The sequence below is a fragment of the Atractosteus spatula genome, chromosome 5, assembly GCF_055471065.1.
Source record: "Atractosteus spatula isolate fAtrSpa1 chromosome 5, fAtrSpa1.hap1, whole genome shotgun sequence".
NCBI lineage: Eukaryota > Metazoa > Chordata > Actinopteri > Semionotiformes > Lepisosteidae > Atractosteus > Atractosteus spatula.
The window spans coordinates 21421090-21445844 of record NC_142710.1 but is presented as its reverse complement, the minus strand read 5'-3'; the positions used below and the strand labels follow the sequence as shown (position 1 = coordinate 21445844).

The window sequence follows — 24755 nt, the reverse complement described above, 5'->3', positions numbered from 1 at the left end:
TTTGTTACAGTAAGTAAAACTACCAATAAGCAATTCAGGCACAAGACTGAACACATCTGATTTATCATTTGCTCGTAGGGGTTTTTTTGTAGGTGACATTGAGCTGCCTTTTAAAAAGTGTAATGCCATGAAAAAAGATAGTATTCTTTTGTAGTTCAGTACAGGATTAGTGTGTCCATATTGTGTTCTATTCTTTTCCTGCTGCCCCCTTCAAGTGACCATGAGTTTTTGGGCCCATCATTCCTCATGCTGTCCAGCGATCCCTGTAACCCAGTGTAGCCATCTTCTAAAACACCTGGGAGCAGCTGCCAAAACAGCTGGAATGGTGCTGGACAGCAAGAGCCAACCAGGCCTTTGTCTGGGTTTACTTTGCTCTTCTACACTGTCCATACCTCCCAGACCTTTTTAACGCGTCTATGTTGTTATTGCTATTGGCAGGAAAAGGTAGCTGTGCACTTACAGAATAGGTCTGTGTTTTTACTGTCTGAACTTCAGTCTATCAGAGCAGCAGAATTTCAGATTATCCTTACTAATTGGTTTGGGACGCCAGATATTATATATGACAATGAAAACATCGTGTTGGGATACGAGTGTGCCTGTTTTGAAAAACCCTTCAAATGTAACAGTCATCATAGGGATCGAGTTGTGTTGTTCTTGTTATAATGATATTCACCGCGGATTTTCAATAATCAGTATAGTGTTGTAGAGTGGGGATCAATACTGTAAAGGGTGGCCTCCAAGGAAAAACGGGTTTCTGCTGCAAGTAGCGTAGGTGGACCAGTAGGTTTATACTCTTTCCTCTGGGCCAGAGTTTTCAAACCAGTGCCCCAGTACTAAACCTTGGGACACCATGATGAAGGAGGCGGCATCCTTCAGATGAAACATTAAACCGAGTTGCTCACTACTTGGCCCTTAAAGATCCCATTGCACTTACTTTCAAGAGTGGGGTTGTAAACCCTGGTGACCTGGCTGAATTCCACTCACGCCTTGTACAGCATACCCTACCCCAATGTACCTCCTTAACACTGAGGCAGCGTCTCACCCCTGCTAATGATCTGTGCGTAGTCTGCTGGGGTGGGAAGGCTGCCCTGCGTACCCCTGGTGTAAAGTAAAGATGTAAAGTCCTGCGAGAAAACATGGGGTGAGAAAACACTGTATATGTGAATTGATTAATCATCACACACTTTTAATTACGTTTATAGATACAGCTGTATGTGTTTTTGTACAGAGCAAAAATGTGTACAGTTTACAGAATAAACATTTATAAAATTAGATTTAAAAAAGGTTATATTTTGTCTTGCTTATATTTGGAATACACTATTGTTTTCAGAGGCTTATTTAAACTGATCGGCCTTTTATTGACTCCTATCAGGGATTCAGAAAGATTATGAGGTTGTCGCCTAGATACTGACTGTTTCTTTGCGCGTTTTTGCTCCACAGTACATTTGTTTTGGTTTGGCAGACTTTACAAATGCAGTGTAGCTGTATTTATAATATTTGACATTGGGTAGCATTGTTAACTGTTCCTTCTTTTATTTAATTGAATTCATCCTTATTCTGTATTTAAATTGTCCAATTAAAAAGTACAGTGAACCCCCCCCCCAAATAGTATCGATAAGTAAAAAGCTTAAACTTTTGTCATTCATTAATAAAGGTAAACATCATATAGTTGAAATAAAGATAATATCTTTGCTTAGATATCAGCTTTGTTAGCTAAAATCTGCAAGTTTTTAGCACCTCCTAGGCTCTGTCACACCCAATAATTAATGCAGCTGACTGTGGCTTTACACTTTGCTAATTGGTTGTTTGAAAAGTTAACACTTGGTAATGACAGTCTTCTTGGCCTCATTTATAAATGTTTACTGACCTGCCCACTCCCTCCCAGTAAACAAGTCACATACTCAGCTCCAGTCAGTAAAATCAACAAACAACAGCAGCGTCATGCAAGCCCAAACAGCCATCACCCCCGTCCGCTCCTCCTTGGGAGCCGCTGTTTGTGCATAAACGCCCAGCCTGGTTTTGTTTCGCTCTCTTGCGCTCTCTTTACAGCAATACAAATCCTGATACTTTCCGATTTATTTGTGACATAAAAAATGTAACTAGAAACCAGGGTGGAAAACCTGCAGATCTTAGCCTTCACTTTTTGAGGGTACACTTTTTGAGGGAGTTACTGTTGATTGTAGAAATCCGTAATGGAAAACCATTACTTTCTCGGAAGAGTTTTTAAGCAGTTTTTTTTAACCTTTTTTTTAAAGATCCCTTTTTCTATATGAGAAATAAATAAAATGTCTGCATACACAGTGCTTGTTTGCTTACAAATGTTTAATTTCATATGAATGGTTTTAAATGAGAGAAGGGCAGCTGTACTTGTAGTTTGGTAGTTGGTGGTTAATTGATCTGCGGATCTCATCCAGCTGCTTCTTGAAGGGTTTCAGCTTCCACAACATGGATGTTGTTGTTGTGGATACTCACAACACTATGCGAAAAGAAGGGCCTCCTGTTCTCAGTTTTAAATATATTTCCACATGGTTTCCACTTGTGTCCTCTGGTTCAAGTGTCGATAATTCACTTGGATCCAAGACTGAATATTTGGATCAGGTCGGTTTATAGTCTTCTCTGTTCAAGGCTAGCTTCAGTTCTTCCAGAACATTCCCTCAAGTCCAGGAATGTATATAGTTGCTCTTTTCATGACCGATTTGCATTATTTTCTATAATGTGGTGACCAAAATTGTATACAATATTCTAAATTAAATAAAACATTGTTGAGTGCTCAACAGAATGCTTTTAAAATTAAACTCTTCCTGAAGGGAATCTCTCTTTGTTCAACCTCGTAATATAACCCTAAGATGTTCATTTTGTAAAATACCCATTTGATTCTGAATAGCTATAACTGTACAACAGAGAAATGAGTTGAACCTGCTTTTGTTTGTATGTATATGTTCTACAGTCATCTTAAAATAGTCTCCTAACTCTCTGGTGGAAAACAGCTTCCTTAAAAAAATAATTACTGCAGTTAAACCGTTTTATAGCAAAAGAGAAAGGAAAGCTGAAAGACTTCCCTTCTCTCAATAGCAGGGGTTATGAAACCCCTGTAGTAAAATAATGTTATATTGAATTTCCTAGATTAAGAAACACTGTGGCCTTTGACTCCAATGGCCGTGGTCTCCTTCTTTTAAGAAAAGTCTTTTGATGAAGTTGTTTACTAGTTCACGGTGTTCCTGTGTAATGCACTAATATAAGGCTTCATCAGTCCACATGGTTTCAAACTTAGTGGTGTACTTTAGTCTCTTGAAAACACCCTTATTATAATACAGTTAGGTATTTAAATAATGTAGTTTTTGTCTTTTAAAGGAATATAACCTTTCCCAATCTGTCATCTTTATCTGTCTGTCCAATCTGTGTGAATGATGAAATAGATCGTATTTGGTTATACTTAAAAGTGTTTTCAATTCCAGTTCAACAGAAATAGATGACATGCTACGGAAATCCACAAACCTGCTGTTGACCAGAACCTTAAGTAGCTGTCTTCAGAACCTCATCAAAAAGCCACATATAGGTTTGACAGAGGTATGCTGTTTGCATCTGGATTTGTATTATTTTACTATTGTGTCTGAACAGAATATCATAAGTATTTGGGTAGAAATTAGAATATTCTGTTCTATCTGGAAAAGAAATATGGTGTGACAAAGGCATCCTTTTATTTGTCGTTAGTATCAGTGTTTGAGTTATTTCAGAGAGGATTTGTTCATACCATAGCTATAAACTAAAACTCTTAGTATAAAAAGAAGTTTGATGTGGATGATAAGAGGCAGATTTACAGTTTGATTAGAGTTACTCTGCTCTGGGTTATCTTGCGCCCTTTATGAAGCCTCACTTAAAAACGTATTGCTCCTCCTCCAATTGAGAAACAATGTGCTTTTAATTTTAAGAGTGATAGTTTGCTTCTACCATTACAGAACCTAAATAAAGTTAAGTACCATTTCCTGCAATGCAGTTAATCCCGGGAAGTAATTCTCTGGGTGGTGGCTGCTCTGTGACTTTAAAACCAGGTCATGATACAGGTAGGAGGAGGAGAGAAATAACCTGATGTTGTTTTTTTGCTTTGTAGCTGGTTCAGATCATTATAAACACGACTCACCTGGAACAGGCCTGTAAATACCTGGAAGACTTTATAACGAACATCACAAATGTTTCCCCAGAAACCATTCACACTACGAGGCTCTATGGCCTTTCCACGTTTAAGGTATGCAAAACAGCAGAAATGTGTTCAGTTATACCTGGCACACTTTCTTAGTTGTTTTTGCACAGTTTGTGTGACCCTACAAAATGCACAGGTCCTGGAAAACATGAGAACAATTACTTGCAGTGTCTCGGCAACAGAAAAATAAGTTAACGGGAATGTCACGGACTGCCGATTGTAAAACCTGAACAACGACAAATCTGCAAAATATGTATACATAAATGGCCAAGCCACATTGTGCCTGAAGTTGTGTATGCATGCATGTGAATTTATATGAACACATGTATATAATTTCTGTTTATATGTGGCTTTTGTAAAAAAGGTAATTTCCTTCTTCCATTCTGAGAACACTGCATAAAATGAGGCTTGGTAGTACATCAGGTACTCTTGAGTTGACATTTTTGGAGATGCTTTTTTCTGTAATACTAAGGTTTTACTGTATATATGAACCTGGGTGTTCTTTTTTTTAAGCTGTCTCATACAAAGCTATGCAGATAGAACACACGTGAAATAAGTGGTCTATTTAACAGTGACAGTGATAAAATGTTGCTATCATTGTCACATCTCAGATTGGGCTACTTTAGTAGTCCATGGCCAACATTAGCAAAATCCAATAGAACTGCAAGCTAAGAAGAAATATTGCATCAGTGTTTAATATGATAAGAGTAAGATTGAAGGTGATGTGAAATAATAAAATACCTGCTGTATTTAGGATGCCAGACATGCAGCAGAAGGAGAGATCTATACTAAATTGAACCAAAAGATTGATGAGTTCATTCAGCTAGCGGACTATGAGTGGACCATGTCAGAATCTGATGGAAGAGCTAGTGGATATCTAATGGACCTCATCAATTTCCTCAGAAGCACATTCCAAGTCTTCACGCACTTGCCTGTGAGTATATTAAGTTTAAAACTTTGTCAGAGAACTTGAAATTGTCATAGAACTGCTGCCCTCCCTTGTATTATCTTTTAATGCTAGGTGGTCGTTTTTAACACGAAACCCTGTGTGTGAGGTTAAGCCTCATTCTGCAGTGAGAGAGTTGAAGAATAGTATTGTGCTTTCCTGTGAGGGGGTTTTTAATTTAACTGAAAGGTATCTTCGGATTTCCAGGCAGCACAATCTTTCAATTACCTACATAGGTGGCTTTTAATCCAGTTAGAGCAATCCTCAATAGGGGGAAAAGACAATTATACTATTTAGTCCTTTATCCTTTACACTATACCTCTGATCCTATTGCAGACTTAACTTCCTAGATAAACAGGAAAAGAGGTCTTAAGGTACTGAGGTGACTGCTTGACTAATCTTCTAAATATTTAAAATTGGCCAATTGCTATATGGTGCAGCTTCCTATTCTTCTCCACAGGAAGGTTGTCCCTAAGATGTAACATTTAGGTTTTAAAGCAGCTCAGGAGTGTTTCCCTCCCTGGCTAGGGCAAGTATTTGTAACATTAAAAGACCTTAAGTTCTCTTAAAATTAAAACCTGTCTTTCGTTCTGCCTTTCCTTTCTACCCATTTATTGTTGCCGTGCTTTCTTTCCCTGTCCGTATTTGATTTTTGATTTCCTTGCTGGGTTCTGCTCAGAATAACAACAATGACCATGCAGCAATGTCGGTAAGTAAACGGCTGTGATGACAAAAGCACAAGCATGCACATTTCAGGACTGTGGACTGTCTCCAGGCTTATTGCTTTCGCCACGTTTAACCTCAGTGGAGTCGGCTGAATGAGTTCTTCTTCAGTGTTTAATGCAGCCAAGTGTCTTTAATCTGTACATTTGTCTCAACCTTGCTTGTTAAGTAGTTTGCATAACCAGTGCAGTTAAACAGATCGATGTCCATACACGCGTACAGCAATGTTTTGGTCATGGTCACACCCTGTCGTTTTACCGCTCTGTGCTGCGAGCGAAGAACGTCTCAGTTTGTCATTCAGCCACAGCTCTGAAAATTTGTTGGTTTCAGTCTAAATTCTGGATTTGAAAAAAAATGACTCAGTTAAACTGCTCAGTGAAGGTATGTAAATGTATTCCCCCCCTCTACCTATTTATTTATCCAACTATTTATGTAGTACATACTGTTGTTGTGATTTTATGTGACTCTTATGTTTTGCTTGTGTTTTGTACTTCTGTGGGAAAACCCAAAGACAAATTTCCACAGCTGTGGACAATCAAGTATCTGTCTATCGTATTTGATGCCCCAGAACCCGTTGACAGCAAGGACAAGCCAAGGATCCAGTGTCTGTGTGTTCTAAAGAAGAAATAACTAAAATGACTAAATGGCTCTTATAATTTAGAAGCGGATGCTGTATTTCCACATGCAATGGTGACTGCTTTAGTCTAGCCTGAACTCTCTGTCTAAACCCTTTTCACAAAGTTTATTGGCCAATTAGTTTTTTTTAATTTGTTTTCTACGTATCTGACTATTTATCAAAATTTGTAATGGGAACTGCACTTCTCATTTCTCATTATTTATGAAAACATTTTTTTAACAGAAATATTGCTATTTTTATAGCCGTTACATATTTCTGTTCCGTTCGTGTGTGTAATTCACAAAAAAAACACTGGAGTGAAAAATCAAATACTAAGAAGAGTGATTGTTATGATTTATGGTTGCCTTATTATTAGTATATGTATTTTACCAATCTTATTTTGGAATGGTAACAAATAAACTTCATCATCTCATAATAAAGTAAGTTCATCTTGATGGGGTTAGAGGTGAGAACTCTCTTAAAGTTAAGAGAGATGTTAACCCGTTATTTGACTGTGTCTGAGGCACACCATAAGCTACTTTTAAAACAAGCTGAGCTTAATTCTGTGCTGAAAAGTGGAAAGGGAAAAAAACACAACCTTGTGTTTACCTTTCAGCATGGAATTAACCTCTGCTTGTTCCACGCTGACACAACTCCCCACTCCAACCTCCATTTTTCAAACAGGTAAGCAATGCTTGCACAATGTCAGTATTTGCTTGTGCTTGTAGATGAACACTCCAGAAAGCCTTACATTTCAAGTAAAGACTTTGATATCTGAATAATTTATATTTAACTGTGCAGGACGGAGAGGGGGTTCTGGGGAGGGTTTTATCCACTGGGCTGGGGGGATGGGCAAGCCTGTTGTTCATTGTTTGGGTGATTGGCAGGGAAAGTCAGAACTCACAGCTGGCAGTGAGGCGCTAGTGGGTAAGGGCCGACTCGTCTCCACAAGCTAGATTGAAAATATGTCAATCAAATGGCCGTATAGGCTAGCGAGAGAATGGTTTCCTTACTGACCCCACCAAATGTCACCTCACACTGCCTTTGATTGGCACAGCCCTGGCAGGGAGGATGGATGAAACTGTCACTGGCTGGATAATTGTGCTGCTGGACTCAGCCTGACAGCAGGTCTTTGGCTCTTTAAGTGGATCAATGCAAAACAAATTAGCAGATTGTAGTCATATTTCTCATTCTATAAGCTTTGACTTTGTTGAATGCAGTCCATAAATCATATTGACTGACATTCAACTGAATGATGAAAGCTCCTTTTCAGGCAGCTAGTGCCGATTAAGAAAGCTGTGTAAGTTTTCTTTTTTTTCTTCTTTTAAAGGAAAAGTGCCGTGAAAGGATGCATATGGTTGACCCTTTGGGAATTTCCTAGGAGCTAAATGTATCTTTGTTGCAATTGTTCTTAAGTTTAAAAAGCTTTTGGCTGCTCTAGAAAGGATTTAATGTGTCAGCAGATCTCCTTTTGAAATATAAGTTGTTTGCTAAGGGGTTTCTTCCTTTAGCATTCTCTGGTTTAAGAAGGTTAAAGAGCACATGCCTATTATTGCCTGGTTTTGTGCCTGGAGAATCGCTTGTGTTCTGTCCACAGTGTGTCGAAATCGCAAAGTAGGTATCAAGTGTTTGGATCTTGCTCACAGATCTCAGCTTGAACACATTAAAGAAATGTCATTCTTAGGTTAAGACAGTATCTTTCTCTTTTGCCAGTTTCCGTGAAGGCTCTCTAGCCAGTGCTTTACTCCTTGTGGAACAAGAGAACGTATACTGTTTTAATCTTTTACTGTTTTGCCTTCTTATTCTGTATAGCAGAATTACAGAATAAATTATGTATAACAAATTCTGTATCACAATGCGACTTTGATTTTTACACATAGTCACTGTCAGAATTACTGTCAAAATATAAAGACTAATAAAATTGTAAAGACCAATAATCATCTTTAGGGTGATATTACTCCTAAATTCACGGTCTGGTAAATGAAAGATTAATTGTGCTGTTTCTGGGAAATACCAATTTAATGCTCCTTTAGTAAGAGAATGTGAAAACTACCAAAGCACTTTCCGATCCTGAGTAGAGAGTTAATAACTGCATTTGTAATTTGTTGTTCCCTTTAAAACTGAGATGTTTCTTATTCTCTTAGTCAAATTCATCATTAGGACTGTCGGCAGAACCCTCAGTTCTGTGCAGAGCTCGGGCCTAGAAAAAGCTTAAACTGTGCTCTGCCCTTTATTTCTTTTTAAACATCTTGTCATTCACAAATTTGCTTCTGAGGATACTAAACTCTTTGTTATGAAAACTAATAGATAGCGATTTTATTTACTGTTTTTTCTTCCATTAAACAATTTGCTGTACAATTTTCATTTTCACTGTGAAATCCATTCATGCCATTTTAACTAATAGTTAATAGCCATTCAGCATCAGGTGTTGTATGCTTTTGTAAACTTGAGCTCCATTTATAAAATTCCACCAATACAATGTGCATCTTTTTTATTGTGTTGAACATGTACTAGTGATTACCTCCTAAGGAGACAAAATTGCTATAAAACATTGGCGTGCCACTTCTTATTTCAAACTACTTTACACATAATATGCGGATTATCATTACAATAAGCCTGTAGCCCAGTGCATGGTCAAAATAAATATTTGAATAATTCATTGTGCATTTTTGAGCAGTCACTGTTGTGCCAGCAGACCTCTTAAGTATAATTTGTTCCAAAAGCGACCTTGTACTGCACACGTCATCGTGTTCTCCGCCTTAATCATCAAATCAGTGTTGCCTACTCTACTTTACCTGCATGTCCGAGCTGGTCCTGCTGCACATCAGAGAGCAAAACAGAAATGCTGCTGTTTAGAAAGCAATAGATGTATCTGCATTTAAATATAATGAAGGTTAGAATTTTCCTTGACAACCTATTAATCTGCTTACCCTGTTATTGCATTACAGTTGCAGAATAAATAGGACACGGAGCTGATTTAATGGAGCAGTGAATTAAACCAAAGTGCAATACGTGTTCCATTAAATTAAAATGACATTTCCATTAAGTATCTCCGACCTATTACACTGTAATTAAATGAACTGTGGCCCATTCATTTCTTTCATACTTCCTTTCATATTGATATTGTCCTGCTTGGGGAGTAGAACTGCATGTCTCCCAATGTAATTACCATTGAGACTGGGGGACTTTCAAGCATGCTGGTTTTTGCATTGTTTCATGCATTCCTTTTCAGCAGTTCATCTATTCCTGTCAATTTTGGTTCTGCTACCACTTTTCTTTCCAAGCCCTGCAGCTAAGATATTGGCATCTCCACTGGACGTTGGGGCTCTGTGTGGTTCCCAGGGCACTGTCTCTTCAAAAGAAAAAAAAAAAGATTCAAGGCACCAAATTTAGTTACAGTGTCCCAGGATGGGATCTGAGAAGGAGGCTTGACATGATGTGTTTTGATTTAGGCTACAATAAATATGCATGTCAGTGTTTCTCAACTTGCATTCGTAAGACTCTGTTTTTCTTTTTGAGGCATCAACTAAACTAGCGCAAGATTTTTTAAACATTCCAACATATTGCTGTATGTAAAAACTATTCTAAATGCGTTATTTATATCTAGAATTAGTTTATATGGGAACAATTTGTGTGTATCAGTTCAGAGATGTTTGTGCAACATGAAGTTGCACTGGGTTTCCAGTTTCACCGTGCAGGGAGTGAGAAGTGTACTTTTGTCATCCTTCTACACAATTCCCTGTTTTTCCATTTTCCTTTCCCACTTGCCTTCAACAGACCTAAATGATTTCCTGAACATTTCAGTTCACCATTATCATGATGCTGAAGTTTTATTTTAGACAGGGTTGGTTGTAAAATGCGCTGATAGCAACCAAGAAATTACCAGGGTTGTTAGACTGAGGAATCCCATTCCTTCTGTTCTTAAAAGAAGAAAGTGACCTACAATTCCTATTATCATTGTAATAGGAATTTCTATGACTTATTTAGCTGAAATTTAGTTTATCAAAAGCTACAGAAAAAAAACATTGGGGTTTTGAAAAATAATTTTAATGACTGGGGTTAACTGACAGTTCACCAAATTACATGTCGTTTATTGTTCTGTTATATGAACTGTGTAAACGTACGTGCAGAAAAGGGTAGTGCATGCATCTGTATTGTTTGCTTGTCTTTTTTTTGCAGTCGCACAACCCTGTTCATTTCAAGCGAGTATGTTCAGAGCTGTCAGCTTTGTGTCGATCTGCTTGTGTGGTCATGTTGCGTATGTGATTTGGATGCGTGTTAAAAGATTATGTAGGCAATCAGGGGAAACAGGCACCCCTGGCATTGCCTAGCAAGTGAACCTTAATCTTTTACCATGTTCTGTTGACCCAGCGTATATGCGGTGGTTTAGAGAGGTCTTATGTTTTTTTCTTTTTTTTCCTTCAGGGAAAAGTTGCTCAAACAGCCTGCATGTCAGCCTGCAAGCACCTGTCGACATCCTTAATGCAAATGCTGCTTGACAGTGAGCTGAAACAAATAAGCATGGGAGCCATCCAGCAGTTCAACCTGGATGTCATACAGTGTGAATGTAAGTGGGACGTGTTAAGCCTAATAGTGTTGAACTGGGGATTTTGCCTTCATTACCTTGGACAACACAGCGCTCTTGTCTGTGGCAGATGCCTGGTAGGTTTGTGACGAGAGAGTGGAAAAGCTACAGGCCTGCAATATCACAGTCACTCAGGTCAGCTTCTATTTGGCGTCTGGGTTTGGCTGCTTAAACTAGCACGATTTACAGGTCATACTTTGCTGTGAACAAAAGACTGTGATCATTCGAACAGAGTGAGCTTGAGGTAGCATGGCAAAAGGATGCTAAATAGCATTGTGCAAAGGTTAGTGTAAAAATGGTTCACATCAAGTTTGAATGAAGTAGAAATTGTCTAGTTCTGTTGGATAACAGGGGTTCTGTATATCTTTTTTAAAAAAACTGTAACTGCTTAGGATCTGAAAAACTGAAAACTGTGCCAGTGTAGAGCACACTTTATTTTCATGGTGTACCTGACATGTCCATTCCTGATGCAGTATCAGTGATTTAAGGCCCTTTCCCAATAGAACAGTAGAGTACAAGTACAGCCTTTAGATACTGTAATGAGGTCCATAACCTGAAACCTACAGTAGTTTCGTAGCTACAGTGTGTTTCTATACTAAACTTATTTTTATACTTTCATTTAACCTTTACCTGTTTCACTTTTATGAAGGACTTACTTGAATAAATTATTAATATGGTCAGAATTGTTGTGCAAACCCTAAACACCCCCATAGAATAACATGCATAAAAAGACACAAAGGGCAATACAATTTTACACAAACATATTCCATGACTGCTGTTACTGATCTGCATGTGCAGAGAACCCTTGACAGCTCTCTACGTGGAGTTCTGCTTATGAATGATTAAGACAAATTGTATGCCTGTAAAGTCATTTGCACAAATAGTTGTAACAGATTATGCTTGTTGTTATATAGGTGGCTTTAAAAGTCCTCTACATAATTTTTTTTCATAAAAACAACAAACCTATGTCATTGTAAGAAATGAATTTTGAATCTATTTAAATTGAAGTATTGTCTGCAATTTACAATATGCTTGTAATGTTTCCCTGCGTAATTAAAAGCATTTTCAATCAAAAAGCATTCCATTTATAAACACTGCCAATGGCACTCAATTGTTTGAAAAGAAAAAAATAATTTCATTTCACTTTGTCACATTGTGGTTTACCAGCACAGAACAAGTTCAAAGAATGAAAAAAACTGACCTGCTTTTCTTAAGGAATCCTATGATTTATTACAGCAGAGTGTACAATTTCAAATACCAGGTTGGCTATTAGTGGGTTTCCACCAGACGATGTAATTATAGCTTTCAACAATATAAAATAAATTGATGCACATCTAAAGCGCGAAGTACAATCTGATACACTCTTCCAGTTGAAGCTGTGACTTGTTAAGTCCAATATTAAAGTCTAACGGCCTTGAACTCTCATAACCTTTTTCAGTAGCTGGAGTAAAACTGGATCTTGCTAACTCACAGCTTTGAAGGCTACGTTTTGACCCTCGGTTTTGCTCTTTCAAGCGACTCACTCAGCTCCTGCCCCCTCCCTGCAGCTTGTGCTGCCATTCTCCACATGCCAGAGCGCAGGACAACATAAACCACCGTTTTGCCAAGACAAATATCACTTCAACAGAGCACTTTTGTACCACTTGCTGGGTTGTTGTCGCACTTCGCCAAAGGCTACTCTTTGTTTTATGCAGCAAGAGTTTGGTGTTTTTGTTTTGATGGACTTTTCTTCCAGTTATAGAAAGTTATTGGTAGTTTTAACAGCTCAAGTCTCTGTGTACCTGAATAATACATTAGGACATATTTCTGAGGGGATTTGCAACCTACAACATTCTGAGGGGTTCGTCTATAGCCTAAGGTTACCCTTTTTCATTGCTGTAATGTGAGACACAAAAGGCCAGCACCTCTTTCTACATATTTATTCAATCAGTTAGCTTGTGTGTCCTGGCTTAAATTGCAGCATGCCCTGTAGAAGTCCCGTTATTAAAAGAAGGGAAGGAAACTCTTAGTGCTTCACAACAGTTTTGGCTTCACATTTCCCCTGTACCTCTGTCCATGGAGGGACCCCTGTGCCCTCTTCATTGACAGAGAGGTGCCAGAAACTTGCATGATAAATTAAAACAGCACTCCACTGGAGCTGGCTTTGTGGCTCCATTCACAAGGACTGTCAGAGACACATTCCAGACATCACCCTGTTGGCCGTGATTTATGCCACGATTCATCGCCCTCCTCCAGTCCTTTTCTATGACATTTCAGGATTAATGGTCACAACGGTGACATTTCCATTAGCACTTAGGGTATGCAAATAACTCACAAATGGCAGGTAGCTTCCTACTGTAAATGATAAATTGGTGAGGGGTTTTACCAGTGCTGGAAGGGCTTAGCAGTCCTATGTGTGAAGCCTGATATACAAAAGGGTTGGACTTTCACAGGGAAGAGGTGCCACCCCTCTCTGTATCAAACATGATGGAAGCACAACTGCTGGACTTTCCGAATAAATGCTTTTCCGTATTAGTGTGTAGGGCCTACTCTTGTCAATATTGATTCCCTTTCAGTGCAGTATATTTCCAGTTTTAATGTGCTCCTCTCACTAAAAAACAGAAACCAGAACCAAAAGATGAGGGTATTTCAGTGGTTATGCACATTGTCCCTATATTGTCTCACAGAGAATTGAAAGCTTTCTAAGACAGTTTAGTTAATAATGGGGTGTGTCACCCTCACACTTATTTCTACATGCAGGGGAATTATGAGACTTTCTTGACTTAAAGAAGTGTGCTTTGAACTCAAATTGTGGGGATACAGTTTTTGGAGAGAAAAAAATCAAGTTGACCAGATGTTCTTTGGGTTTCTTAGGGTTCTTTGACTTTGACTTGTTCTTCTGCTGTGCTAAAGTGAAAATACTTCTGTCCCTTAGCTCAGTATTATTTAATTTTGAGCCATCTGCCTGCTTGAATAATAACATTTTAAAACAATATTTGAGGGTGCTCGCTTTCATTGCAGATATGATTTCTTTTTACATTCTTTTTACATTTTGACTTACAGAATCAGAAATCATTGCTCTGCCCAGAGCTTATGGATCAAGGCTGTCACTGGGCCACAACTATTAATATTAACTATAACTATTAACTTATAATATAAATATTTTTATTTAGTAGAATTATAGATATGTCATAAAATAAATAAATAAAATACTCATTTTTAAAACATTATTTTATATCTACACCTTCAAAGAAGACTAAGACACATATTTCTAACCATCTGTTTATTCTGTTGTTCAGTCTGTCAGCTCTTAATAAAAAGGAACAAAATTAAGAAAAAATACAGAAGCCGTTTCTTTAAAAATAGATGTTTAAACAGAGTTATAATTAAACAATCAGAACACAATTTTTCCCTCCGTGAGTATTAATTTCTAACAGTACATACACTGTACTTTTATGATACAGATTTTTTTGTAGTTTAAAAACGTGGCTCTTTTTTGCTGTTTTACTTTAGTTCACATAGTCAGTCAGGGACTACAGTTCTGTTGATCTCTGTATTTTAAAAGGGAAGTTTCCAGCCGTCTAAGGGCTGACGTGTTTTCCAGCAATGGCCTCGCTCATGTCCCACGTCACTGTCCTTTGGTCACCTCCGCCCAGATCGGATTGACTGACAAAACAGCGATCCTGAGCCTGACATGAAAAGGATCTGTATGCTTCAGAAACAAACTTAATGAGCCATGTTTGAGACAACAATTTTGCATGAGTGTCATAATTAAGAGGGGGTGTTGGAAGAAGAGGTACTGTAGGGAAGGGTTATTCTTTCCGCCCTGTTTTTGTCTTTTGTAGGGGGTTTTTCAACTTGATTGCACAGCGTCTGTTGATAGTGTGCCCTTTTTGAACATCTACCTTTCTCCAAGCGTCTCATACCTGACTGCCCTGCGAAGGCCTTCAGGCAGGGTTTTAATTTTACCGGGTGAAAGAGAGTTCATCGTTGAGTTCAGCAAATCTGGTAAAAGGGGAAAAACCTGCTTCTGAACTATTTTAGGTGTCATTTCAGAGCTGGTGTGTAACATACATGGGACGAAGTGAACCATCTGTTATTTCATGTTACACTGGACTATTATTTTGTTGTTACTATATTCCTCTTTCACTCTAAATAGGAAGAAACACAATTGCTTTCAGAAAATAAACAGCTAAAGCACATTTATGTTTTGAAGTGAAAGGTAAAACATTTTTTCTTTTTCTTTCCATAAGCTGTTTTAATTGGATATTTGTGAGTGTAATATGGCTGTATGACTATAATATTATTGAAATTTATTTGAAATACTTTTGATTTTTTTTAACATGATTAATTCTGCAGGAGCAGAAAAAAACAAGACTGTTTTTAGTATTATTGTCTTTAAACCAGCTCACCTGAGACTGTGTTGACTGAAAGCACCTATGGTTAGTTCCTTTAGCCTCGAGGCATGTAATAGGAGAAGCATTGATCATCACAACCATAAGAACACAGAGGCTTCTTGAATCGCGGACATTTCTTAGGATTTTGAGGCCGAACTTGCATCCCAAGATTAGAACAACCAAAAAACCTTCATTCCACTTTTACAGTGTTTATTTAATGACAGCATAATCTTCTTTTAAAAGACGATGAGCAGTCATTGTATCTTCACTAGATCCCAGTTTAAGTAAATGTATTTGTTATTCTCTGGGTGTTGGGTGTTTATCATTATTAATTCATTTGACTTTTGCTACATACATCACCAATCTGTTTGAAAAGAATATCGTGAGAATGTCTCATTCAGCAGCTGGCCAAAATAACTATACAACTATATACACATATGAACAAGTAATAGGTTTATTCCTATTTATTCCTATTCCTATGGCCCTGTCTCTCTCACACCTGAAGAAGGCTCCACGGCTGAAACGTTGTGTTCTCTTTTTTCTTTTTTTCAGCATGGAATAAACCTATTACTTGTTCCTTTGCAGCCTACGCATGCTGACGCAGCTACCCACCTGAACTATATACACATATACCATTGGTAAATGACAGGACTGAGATCCAGATTAAATGGGCATAAGAATTAGTGATCAGAGTTGCTTGTAAACTGTAGAATCTGATGAGGCAGAAAACTGAGCATCTTTTTTCTTACTTCGTATATTTTTATGTGTTTTAACTGGGAAACAGAATTGGTGAAAGGCAAGTTTAAAGAAACACCATGATAAAGAATTAAAGGTTATTTTTTGTTGTAAATACAAATTATAATTGAATCCCTACCCATTAATGTATTTGTCTTCTTTTGCATTTAAAAAAATCTAAAGTTGCATAGCTTCACAGTGGGCTATGAACAGTTTCACTTTTTGAATTTCAACATCATACTGAACAATAATACTAATACAAGCCTCTGCCATACAATTTCCCTGCTTCTTATCCTTAATCTTGAGCAGGGCTATAATTTTGGTCCTTTAGCATTAGCTTAAAAACTAAGGGTATCATTAACCATAATTTCAGTTATTTTATTGTGATTCACTTTAGACAGCAGGGATATTGACGTCTTTAAGAAATGTATGATTTGGAAAATATCCTTCAAAACAATTAAGGGAGCTGTGTGAGGCGAAAATCAAGTAAGCTGTAATGGAACAGAATTGATCAGGGATTGAAAGCTTACAATGGGTACAGTGATAAAACATGTGACAGATTAGGGGAGAAAGTGGCCAAAATGTATTTTTCAGTCTGTATATCTTTATACTGATGGAGGTAAAGAGGGTTAGTTTGTCTCTTAATTATTTTTCTTCAGGCTTTTCTAATTTTCAGTGTTTGGTGATCAGATGATCCCACTTCAAAACTTTCTGAAAAAAAGCAAAATTCCATCATCAGAAACTTGTTAAAAGGCAAGAACAGACATTCCAGGCCAATAGTGATTGTGGTGATCAGAGCATTCCACCTGTTGTCTGCATGTTAAGCTAACCCCCCACCCTACTGTCTGTCTGTAATTGCTGTTTGGCTAGAGGTAGGATTTTTATTGAGCAGATGCTGTAACAAAAGCAGATGTTTAAAAATATGTTGACAGCAATGGAATTGGTGTCCTCTCAAAATACTTTTGTAATCATTCCCCCTGCGGGTAAAAATAGTAGAGAATGCTTAGCCCAGATGAATATAACATATCACGACTTGTAAACTTTATACAGGTTAACCTTGATGAACCCATCGTATTGAAGGATTACTCTTATTAAACACACGATAAAAAAGTCTGAAATGACTTTAATTTTTGTGGTCTTGGGTGTGGGATCAATTTAACTGTAATAATTGTACTTTAATGGGGGTAAATCCCTGCTTCACTGCGCAAGTCAGTGTGGCTCAATGTACACATAATAAACCGTATGTGCAGTGGCATGTTCCAAGGGTTTCTCGGTATTTTGCTTTCGAGCTCAGCCTGAGAGCGGTTTTGTGTGCGTTTTTGTCTTGCAGTGTTCGCTAGCTCCGAGCCGGTGCCGGGATTCCAGGGGGACACCCTGCAGTTAGCGTTCATCGACCTCCGACAAGTAAGGCTTCCCCTTTCTGCTCTCGATAAGCGATGCTGCAGTGGTGGGAGGAACGACGAACTTTAAAGCGCCTTTGAGCTGCGTCGATTGGGAGCCCTTGATGGATTGTAGCTCTGTGCGCTTTATTGAACAGCGTTCCTCCACTCGCTGTGTACCTTGTTTATATCTACCACTTTCTGTCCTGAAGTATTTGTGACCTCTCAGTTGCTGCCAGAGGGTTGCTCTTCACAGGTACCTGGGTTTACAGAAGAGAGGTTATGAAAACCTGTGCCACATACACCCTCCATTTTTTGTTAGTTAAAACCTCAAATTAAAAAGAAATCCTTACAACTTGAATTGCATACTTTTTTATGAAGAATGGTCTTGGTCATCTTTGTCTATGCCATTTAATTTAGATTATTTTATAAGATGCTTAAAAACCATATAGTGCTTAAAAATATTTTTAGAGAATCACTGTGTGTAAGGATTTGTGAGTTTAGGTTATTATCTATAATAATTGTGTAAGACATAAATGGCAATTTGTGTATTGTTGTCAGCCCATAGTAAAATCTGACAAAAAAAACTGAGTTAAACATTACACCTGAACGTTGTACTTTAATTTCTTACCTCTGTTATTTTTGGGTGTATGCAAACTGTACAGAGGTCTCTGCAGTCATGTCATGAATCCAGACACACATTGTAACTCTAATATATTCCAACTGTTCTATCCCGTTAACATTTCTAAACTGATGAACCGTCCTTTTTTCATGTTACCTTACAAAACATATGTGATTCAGGGAGGGTTATTTGGTGGTTGGTGCTAATGCTTCACAGCTCTTGAATCCTGGGTTCAGTTCTGGATGGGAACTCTGTGGGGTTGCATGTTCTCCCCTGAGTGCGTGTGGGTTTTCTCCTTGCTGGGTGGGATGATGGGGACTCTGTATTGTCCCTGTGGGTATGTGTGTGAGCATAGTCTGTAGTGGACATGCATCCTGTCCAGGGTGTGATCATGCCTTGTGCCCTGTGCTCTTCTCGGTCCTGCAGCGCCCCGGTTTTCTGATAACAGATGGATGGAAGTGCTTCAGGAATGTCTGGCGTGTTCTCAACAGTGCATTTAGTCAAAGGCCTATCTTTACACAGTGCAGTTGGTTGAAAAGAAGTAATGTTGCCAGCTAGTTTTAAAGTTTCTCTGATAGTGTTCATACAAAACACCAATAGAGACTGTTAAAGATACACATTTGCACTTTTTTGTGAAAGTCAGTCATCAGTGATGATATCATCACAACATGCAGTCATGTTGTTAAAAGATAGTCAAAATGCTAATTTTTATCACTCATTTACACGATGCATTGACTGTAATTAATGTGCTTTTTAAAAAAAAATAATACCCAATGCGAAACCTCACAGTTACTACTGTTGGCTTAACTATAGTATGTACATTTTATAAATGGAAGCACCATTAAATTCTCTATTCCCGGATGTTGTTCACATCTGCAGTTTTGTGCTGGTAGGTGTGTCTTGTATTTTCTCATGCATACTGATCACCCTCTTTCTTTTCTTACTATGTGGTCTGTAAACTTTCAATTATAACCAGTCAGCAGGTAACATTCTAAACCTGACCAATGGTTCTTTATAAAGTCAATGAGATTGTCCTCTGGGCATATCTGCAATTTAATAATTACATAAAAATGATACAGATGTGATGACAGCCAGGTATTTGAATATAAAGTATATTGTGTGTACTGCTCTAAACATTACTTAATATAAGGATGTATTGCACATGAGAGTAAACAAGATGTGCGTGAGAATTTGAGACATACTGATAACACGGAAGTCTGATAGTCTGTGTGTGTGGGACTTCTAAGATAGTTCTTTGTGTCAATAATGATGCACGAGTGAAGTATTTTATTGGAATATTTGAATTATTTGAAGCTGCAAATGCTCCCATCAGCGAGACAACTACAGTAGGAGAGTCTAGTTAAATTTTCCAGCACAACGATGAAACGACTCAGCCACATCAACGTGCATTTTTGAAGGGGATAAAATGTAAAGGTGCCTGATTTCCACTCTCGCTCCCTTTATTCTCAAGCCAGTTATGATACTGAAGGAATCATTTAAGCGTTTTAAGTGAGAGATTTGCTGTGAGAGCCACAGATTGGTTAAAGTGCTGCATGTTGAGAAATGTGTTGAAATGGTTCTTAAATCTCCAAAGGAATTCTTTAAAAGTTGCTGGCTGTTATATAAAGACATTTCTGCTATAAGAAAAGGTAAGACAAAGCAAGTAGAACATAACATCAAAAAACATTTCTCTGAAATAGTTCTTTGAATCAAGCGATTTGGCACAAATGTGGGATTTTCTCACCACTAGCAGTGGTTGTACAAGTTGTCCCCCTTTCTGTGTTTAAATGTCTTAAGAAGGGCTTTTGTTCCATTTTTGAAAACTGAATGATTGTCATTGTTTTCCAGAGGTACCTAAAAAAAAACAGTACCTTCTCAGAAAACGCTCTTAAGGGGGTCATGGAGGTGTTGTGCAGTTTGAATTCGATACGGCTCTGTACATGGGAGCTTATGAAAGATAAGGAAGGAAGCCCAGTGGTCAGGCTCTTCCTGTTCACCCTGGCGGTGCCCTGGGGTCAGGCTCTCTCCGCTCGTGGTGCTCTCTGGAATAGCTGATGACAGGTAGCGGCTGATACAAGGGAAAGCTTGAGCAGTATCAAAGCTAAAAGCCAGGAGACCTGGGATCCGATGAGAGACTGTAGCTAAAAGATGGATCAGTGGGAATGCCCTTTTTTGAAAAGGAGCTGACCCAAGATTGAAAGATCATGATCTTTCTGCCAATCACCTGATCACTAATGGAAGCCAGTTATCTCAACAATGGTTCACTCTTTTTCCTCCCATTCATGTACTGTCATCATGCCTTAGTTTGAAATTGTTTCTTTGTCCCACTCCCTTTATTCCTCAATGGGGATTTTTTACAGCTTCTACAGTCCTCATTATTTACTGCAAAACTGGATTCTCGCAGGGTGCATTGATTGTCATCTTTTTAAAGAACATTAGTAATTTTAGCGCCAGTATAAATGTTTTTCTTTTGCAGTAAAATGCGTTCGAGTGATTTGGTACTTTCCAGCACATAAAGCCTGCTGTAAACATGTAGGATTCCTAAAGTGTGCTTAACTTTTCTTTCGCAAACCTTCATGCTCTGCAGTTCATCCCGGTTCTCGCTTTCAAGCCCTTGTGGGCTGGTGGCGTAAAAAAACACTTTCTCTTCTCGGCCCTGTTTTCTTACTCTGGGGTATGGCAATGCTGATTGAAAAGTCTGGGCTGCCTGATGAGGAAGGGTAGAAGGTGAGGTTAACTGGTGTCCCGGCAACCTCTTTCCTGATGTAGCAGAGTGGTCATTGTGATCAGAATGGTTTCGAGTCAATAACAGGTTCAGGTCCCGAAAGCTGAAGATGTCAATAATTTACTGTGAATCATGTATGTGAATAGGAAGATGTGAATGCATTTAGCAATAGGTCTGCTTGATTTATTTTGTTATAAAGGTATAGAATTTGGGGGCATTTTCCCACTTACTACTTATGGTTTTCCAGATAAGACACAATATTTTAGGTAAATGTGCCCCTGTTTTAATATGAAATTGTTAGTTATTGTAATATTACAGGCAGATAGCATTGGAATATTGCTGCATATTTGCCTTGCACTTTTGACTAGAGCATGTATTTATGGATACAATGTTTATTGACGTTTGCCCAAAGCTATACCTGTGCCTACTGTATTAGTAGACAGTTTTGGTAGGGGAACAGGAAAATGCATTATTGACATGCAAGCTGTGTTGATCAAAGTCTTGAAGCTGTGTGTGTGAAACATGTTCACATAGTGCAGTCGTGATCATCTGCTAGTCTCCCAGTGTTCACAGTGCCCCTTTAATGCACTAGAATAATCCACTGTGGTTTTCCTTTGCTGAAGAAGGGAGTCCTGTGGGAAACCAGAGCACACCGGGGCACCCTGGGGCAGTGGACGCTGGACTCACAAGGAATGCTAGCAAGTCGTTTTGATTCTGGGGGGAGTGACATCACCTCTGGAGTTTTCTGGGGATTTTTTTTTCCAGTTTTGTAGTGCCAACACGTATCATAAGTAGAAATGTGGTCACCCCCACTTCACCCCCTCGGCCACATTACTTCAGAGGGTGCAGTTTCTCCTTGCCCTTGATTGTTACTGGCAGTCCATGTGCCGGGGGACGTGTGTGATGGTTTTGTACAAGTTTCAGTTGCCAAAGCAAGAGTATCAGTTGGTGCACGTAAGTTCGTAAAATCTTGTTGAAACATTGTTTACTGGATAGGATAATGTTTCATTAAAGAAGTCTGGATACCAAGGTGGCCACAACAATAGCAAACAGTTTTTTGACTTGAACTTAATGAAGCTTTCTGAAACACTTCAAGTAACGGGTGCTGGTTTATGTATTAGAATGACTACAAAAGATTAATTTAATGAAAAGTTAGAAATTGTTCACTGCCCAGTGACAGTATACAGTGTGAGGCAGTTTTTGAAACGTCAGTCTCTGCCTCATGGTATTTAGGTTAGAATGTGAATCTAAGTCTGAACAGCAGGTCAAGCACTAAATTTGGAAGACAGAACACCTGAGAGTAGAAGACCGGACGATTTATTGCTTTCTATGAATACTGAATACTCCCAACAAGAGGGTTTGCTTTTTGTCAGCATACAATACACTGCTTATTTGTTAATAATTAACAAATAAAAACAAATAAAAGTTAGTTTTTAAAGGATGTTTTAAATCCACACCATTGTAAGTTGTAGTATTGTTGTAGCGTGTTTGGGTCAAAAGAAGCAGCTGAAGGTTCTATTTAATTTCCAGCTCATATATATTTCAGTTAAAACAAAAATATTTAAAATATTATTCTTTCACAGTTAATTTTTTTCAGTTTACAACAAGTTATCAGGTTGTTACCAAAACACTTATTTTTATATTTTGAGAATGTATTAAACAGTTTTAAACTCACTCTTGCGAGCCACTAGCTTATCAATGTAATCTACCCTTTTTATTTTATTTTACCCTTTGTGGGCAAGGTTTTAACAGTTAATCAGAATGTTTCTGACTTTTTCGATATTATTTTTAATGTAGAGTGGGAGGACTGAAGTGAAATCAGAGACCATTCTACCCAAGTAATTTTTACAGCAAAGCATGGTTTCCTGCCTGTCTGTAAACTCTATCTTTGTTGAATAACAGTTACCATGGTAAAATAGTTATTTAACTACAGTGTAAATGAAAAAAGAGTGAACCTTTAATTACATTTGCTGCTATTACAAAACACCCACAACGTTAGACCTACAGATCAGGTAGAGCAATTATGATAACATGAATGACTGTCTGAATGACAGGTCAGGCTCTAAAATTAAACAGTTAACATTTTTTCACTTTTTTAATTCATTTAAAGAGGTGTGGAGGCTTTTATCCTTTTGAACTAATTTGCACGCCACCTAAAAAAAAGTAAGCAAAAAAACTACTCCTCAGGGGCAGTTTTGACATATTAAAAGGTTTTTTAAATTTGGAAGGAAATGATCACCTTTTACACAACGTCTGAATTATCTTATGCAACATGGCTAAAATGTTAAAAATAAGTTTTTTAAGTGTATTTTAGGTGTGTATGACATTCTAACAGGCATGTTAGTCTGCAGACTTTGGGAAGATAGAACTGGTTTAGTCTAGACAGCAGAAAAAACTTTTGCTTTACGAATGCACGATTTTACAAAAGTTAGAAATGATGCAGATATTGCCATTTCTTGATGTCCGGATCGGTAGTTAAAGCCGAGTCGGTTTTTATTTCAAGATGGCATGAAAGCAAGGTTTAAATAGTTCATTCCTGTTTGTGACCAGATACAGAAAACCCTTTTCTAATCTTTTTCGCCTACAATGCAGATTAATGTTCATCTTAATAATGGATCTTTTGGATAAGGCAGACGCTTGTGCAGAAGAGGTTAAGACTCTGGTTCCATCAATTAAATGAAATGATCAGTAGCTGGTAAAACCGGTCTGTGAACTCAGTGATAGAGAGGTGCCAAAGGATCTTGTAATAACTGCTCTTAATTTTCTTGATAACTTATCATGCTTCAGTAGTCAAGATTTAGAAGAATGGAATGGCGAGAACCTTTCACATTAAAACGAAAATTAAGTGAATGGCTGATTTTTTTTGTGCAAAAATGTTAAATTCATATTTGAGTTTCATTTTGAGAAGGCATGTGAGTTCTTGCAGTGCCAAAGTAATATTGACACTTTATTTTCAAGTCATCATTGTCATTGATGTGAAACTTAAATTCCATTAAATTAATTCATTTTGGTGACAGTGGATTGCCAGTATTTGATAGGAATTTTCTACATGTCGAGAAGGAAAATTGAATCAACATACAGGTCTCTGAATTAACACCATTTCATTTTATTGTCTTTCAGCCAAGGTTTTTTTTATAGCTAAGAAAAAATGAAACTACAGAATGTATTTGCAGTATCCCATAAATGTGCAGCCTGGATTCGAATTATAGACTACACAGGATTGTTAACCAGCATTTCAAATGCAACCGATTGTGTTTTCACATCAAAGTGAAGATGTGTCATCATAACTTACCTTTAGGCTAAACAGAAGTGTTTTTTTAAATTCTTACATTGTGCATACCTCATTTTTTCAGGACAGGAGTGACCTATCCTTATCTTTGAGGAAGATAAGTGATTAAACACAGTTTACAGTGCCCATTAACAGAAGTTGTATGTTTTTGTGTAATTACGTTTTCGAAGGTATTTACCTTATTGTGGATTTATGTCTCCTTAAGCAACTCTTTAATCACTTACTTACATGTTTTAAGCTTTTTTTCCCAATTTGTGTTTAGACATGAGCTGTAGGTTTAACAGAATGTGCAAAAGTTAATGTATTATTTTTTGCTTTGTATAATTAGATGTATATTTATATAATGCAATACATATACATTTAAGTATATATTTTACATCTGTATTCACATTCAATTTTTAAAACAAAATGCTAGTTTTTTTCTGTCTATCTCATCTAAATGTAGCTTGTGGATTTTGTGTGAGGAGAGGGTTCCCTGTTCTCAGGAAATTTCTTGCAAGCTTGTGCTTGCCACATGGGACTGTTGCTTATAGCGTTTCCTTTGGTATTTTGTGTCCTTGG

At 37.8% G+C, this 24755-nt stretch overlaps 1 protein-coding gene across 2 annotated transcripts in view; it reads left to right on the top strand.

Moving 5' to 3' along the window:
- exoc6 (exocyst complex component 6) overlaps nt 1-24755 on the top strand; it is a 65608-nt gene that overhangs the window by 32957 nt on the left and 7896 nt on the right. Inside the window, exons 16-21 of one of the 2 annotated variants that reach the window (XM_088916368.1) lie at nt 3456-3567; nt 4109-4243; nt 4953-5132; nt 5824-5853; nt 10909-11050; nt 17510-17583. In XM_088916368.1, the coding sequence (XP_088772494.1) occupies nt 3456-3567; nt 4109-4243; nt 4953-5132; nt 5824-5853; nt 10909-11050; nt 17510-17583 (673 nt within the window). The remainder of the gene's footprint in view (nt 1-3455; nt 3568-4108; nt 4244-4952; nt 5133-5823; nt 5854-10908; nt 11051-17509; nt 17584-24755) is intronic. The other variant, XM_088916369.1, reaches the window with a different exon arrangement.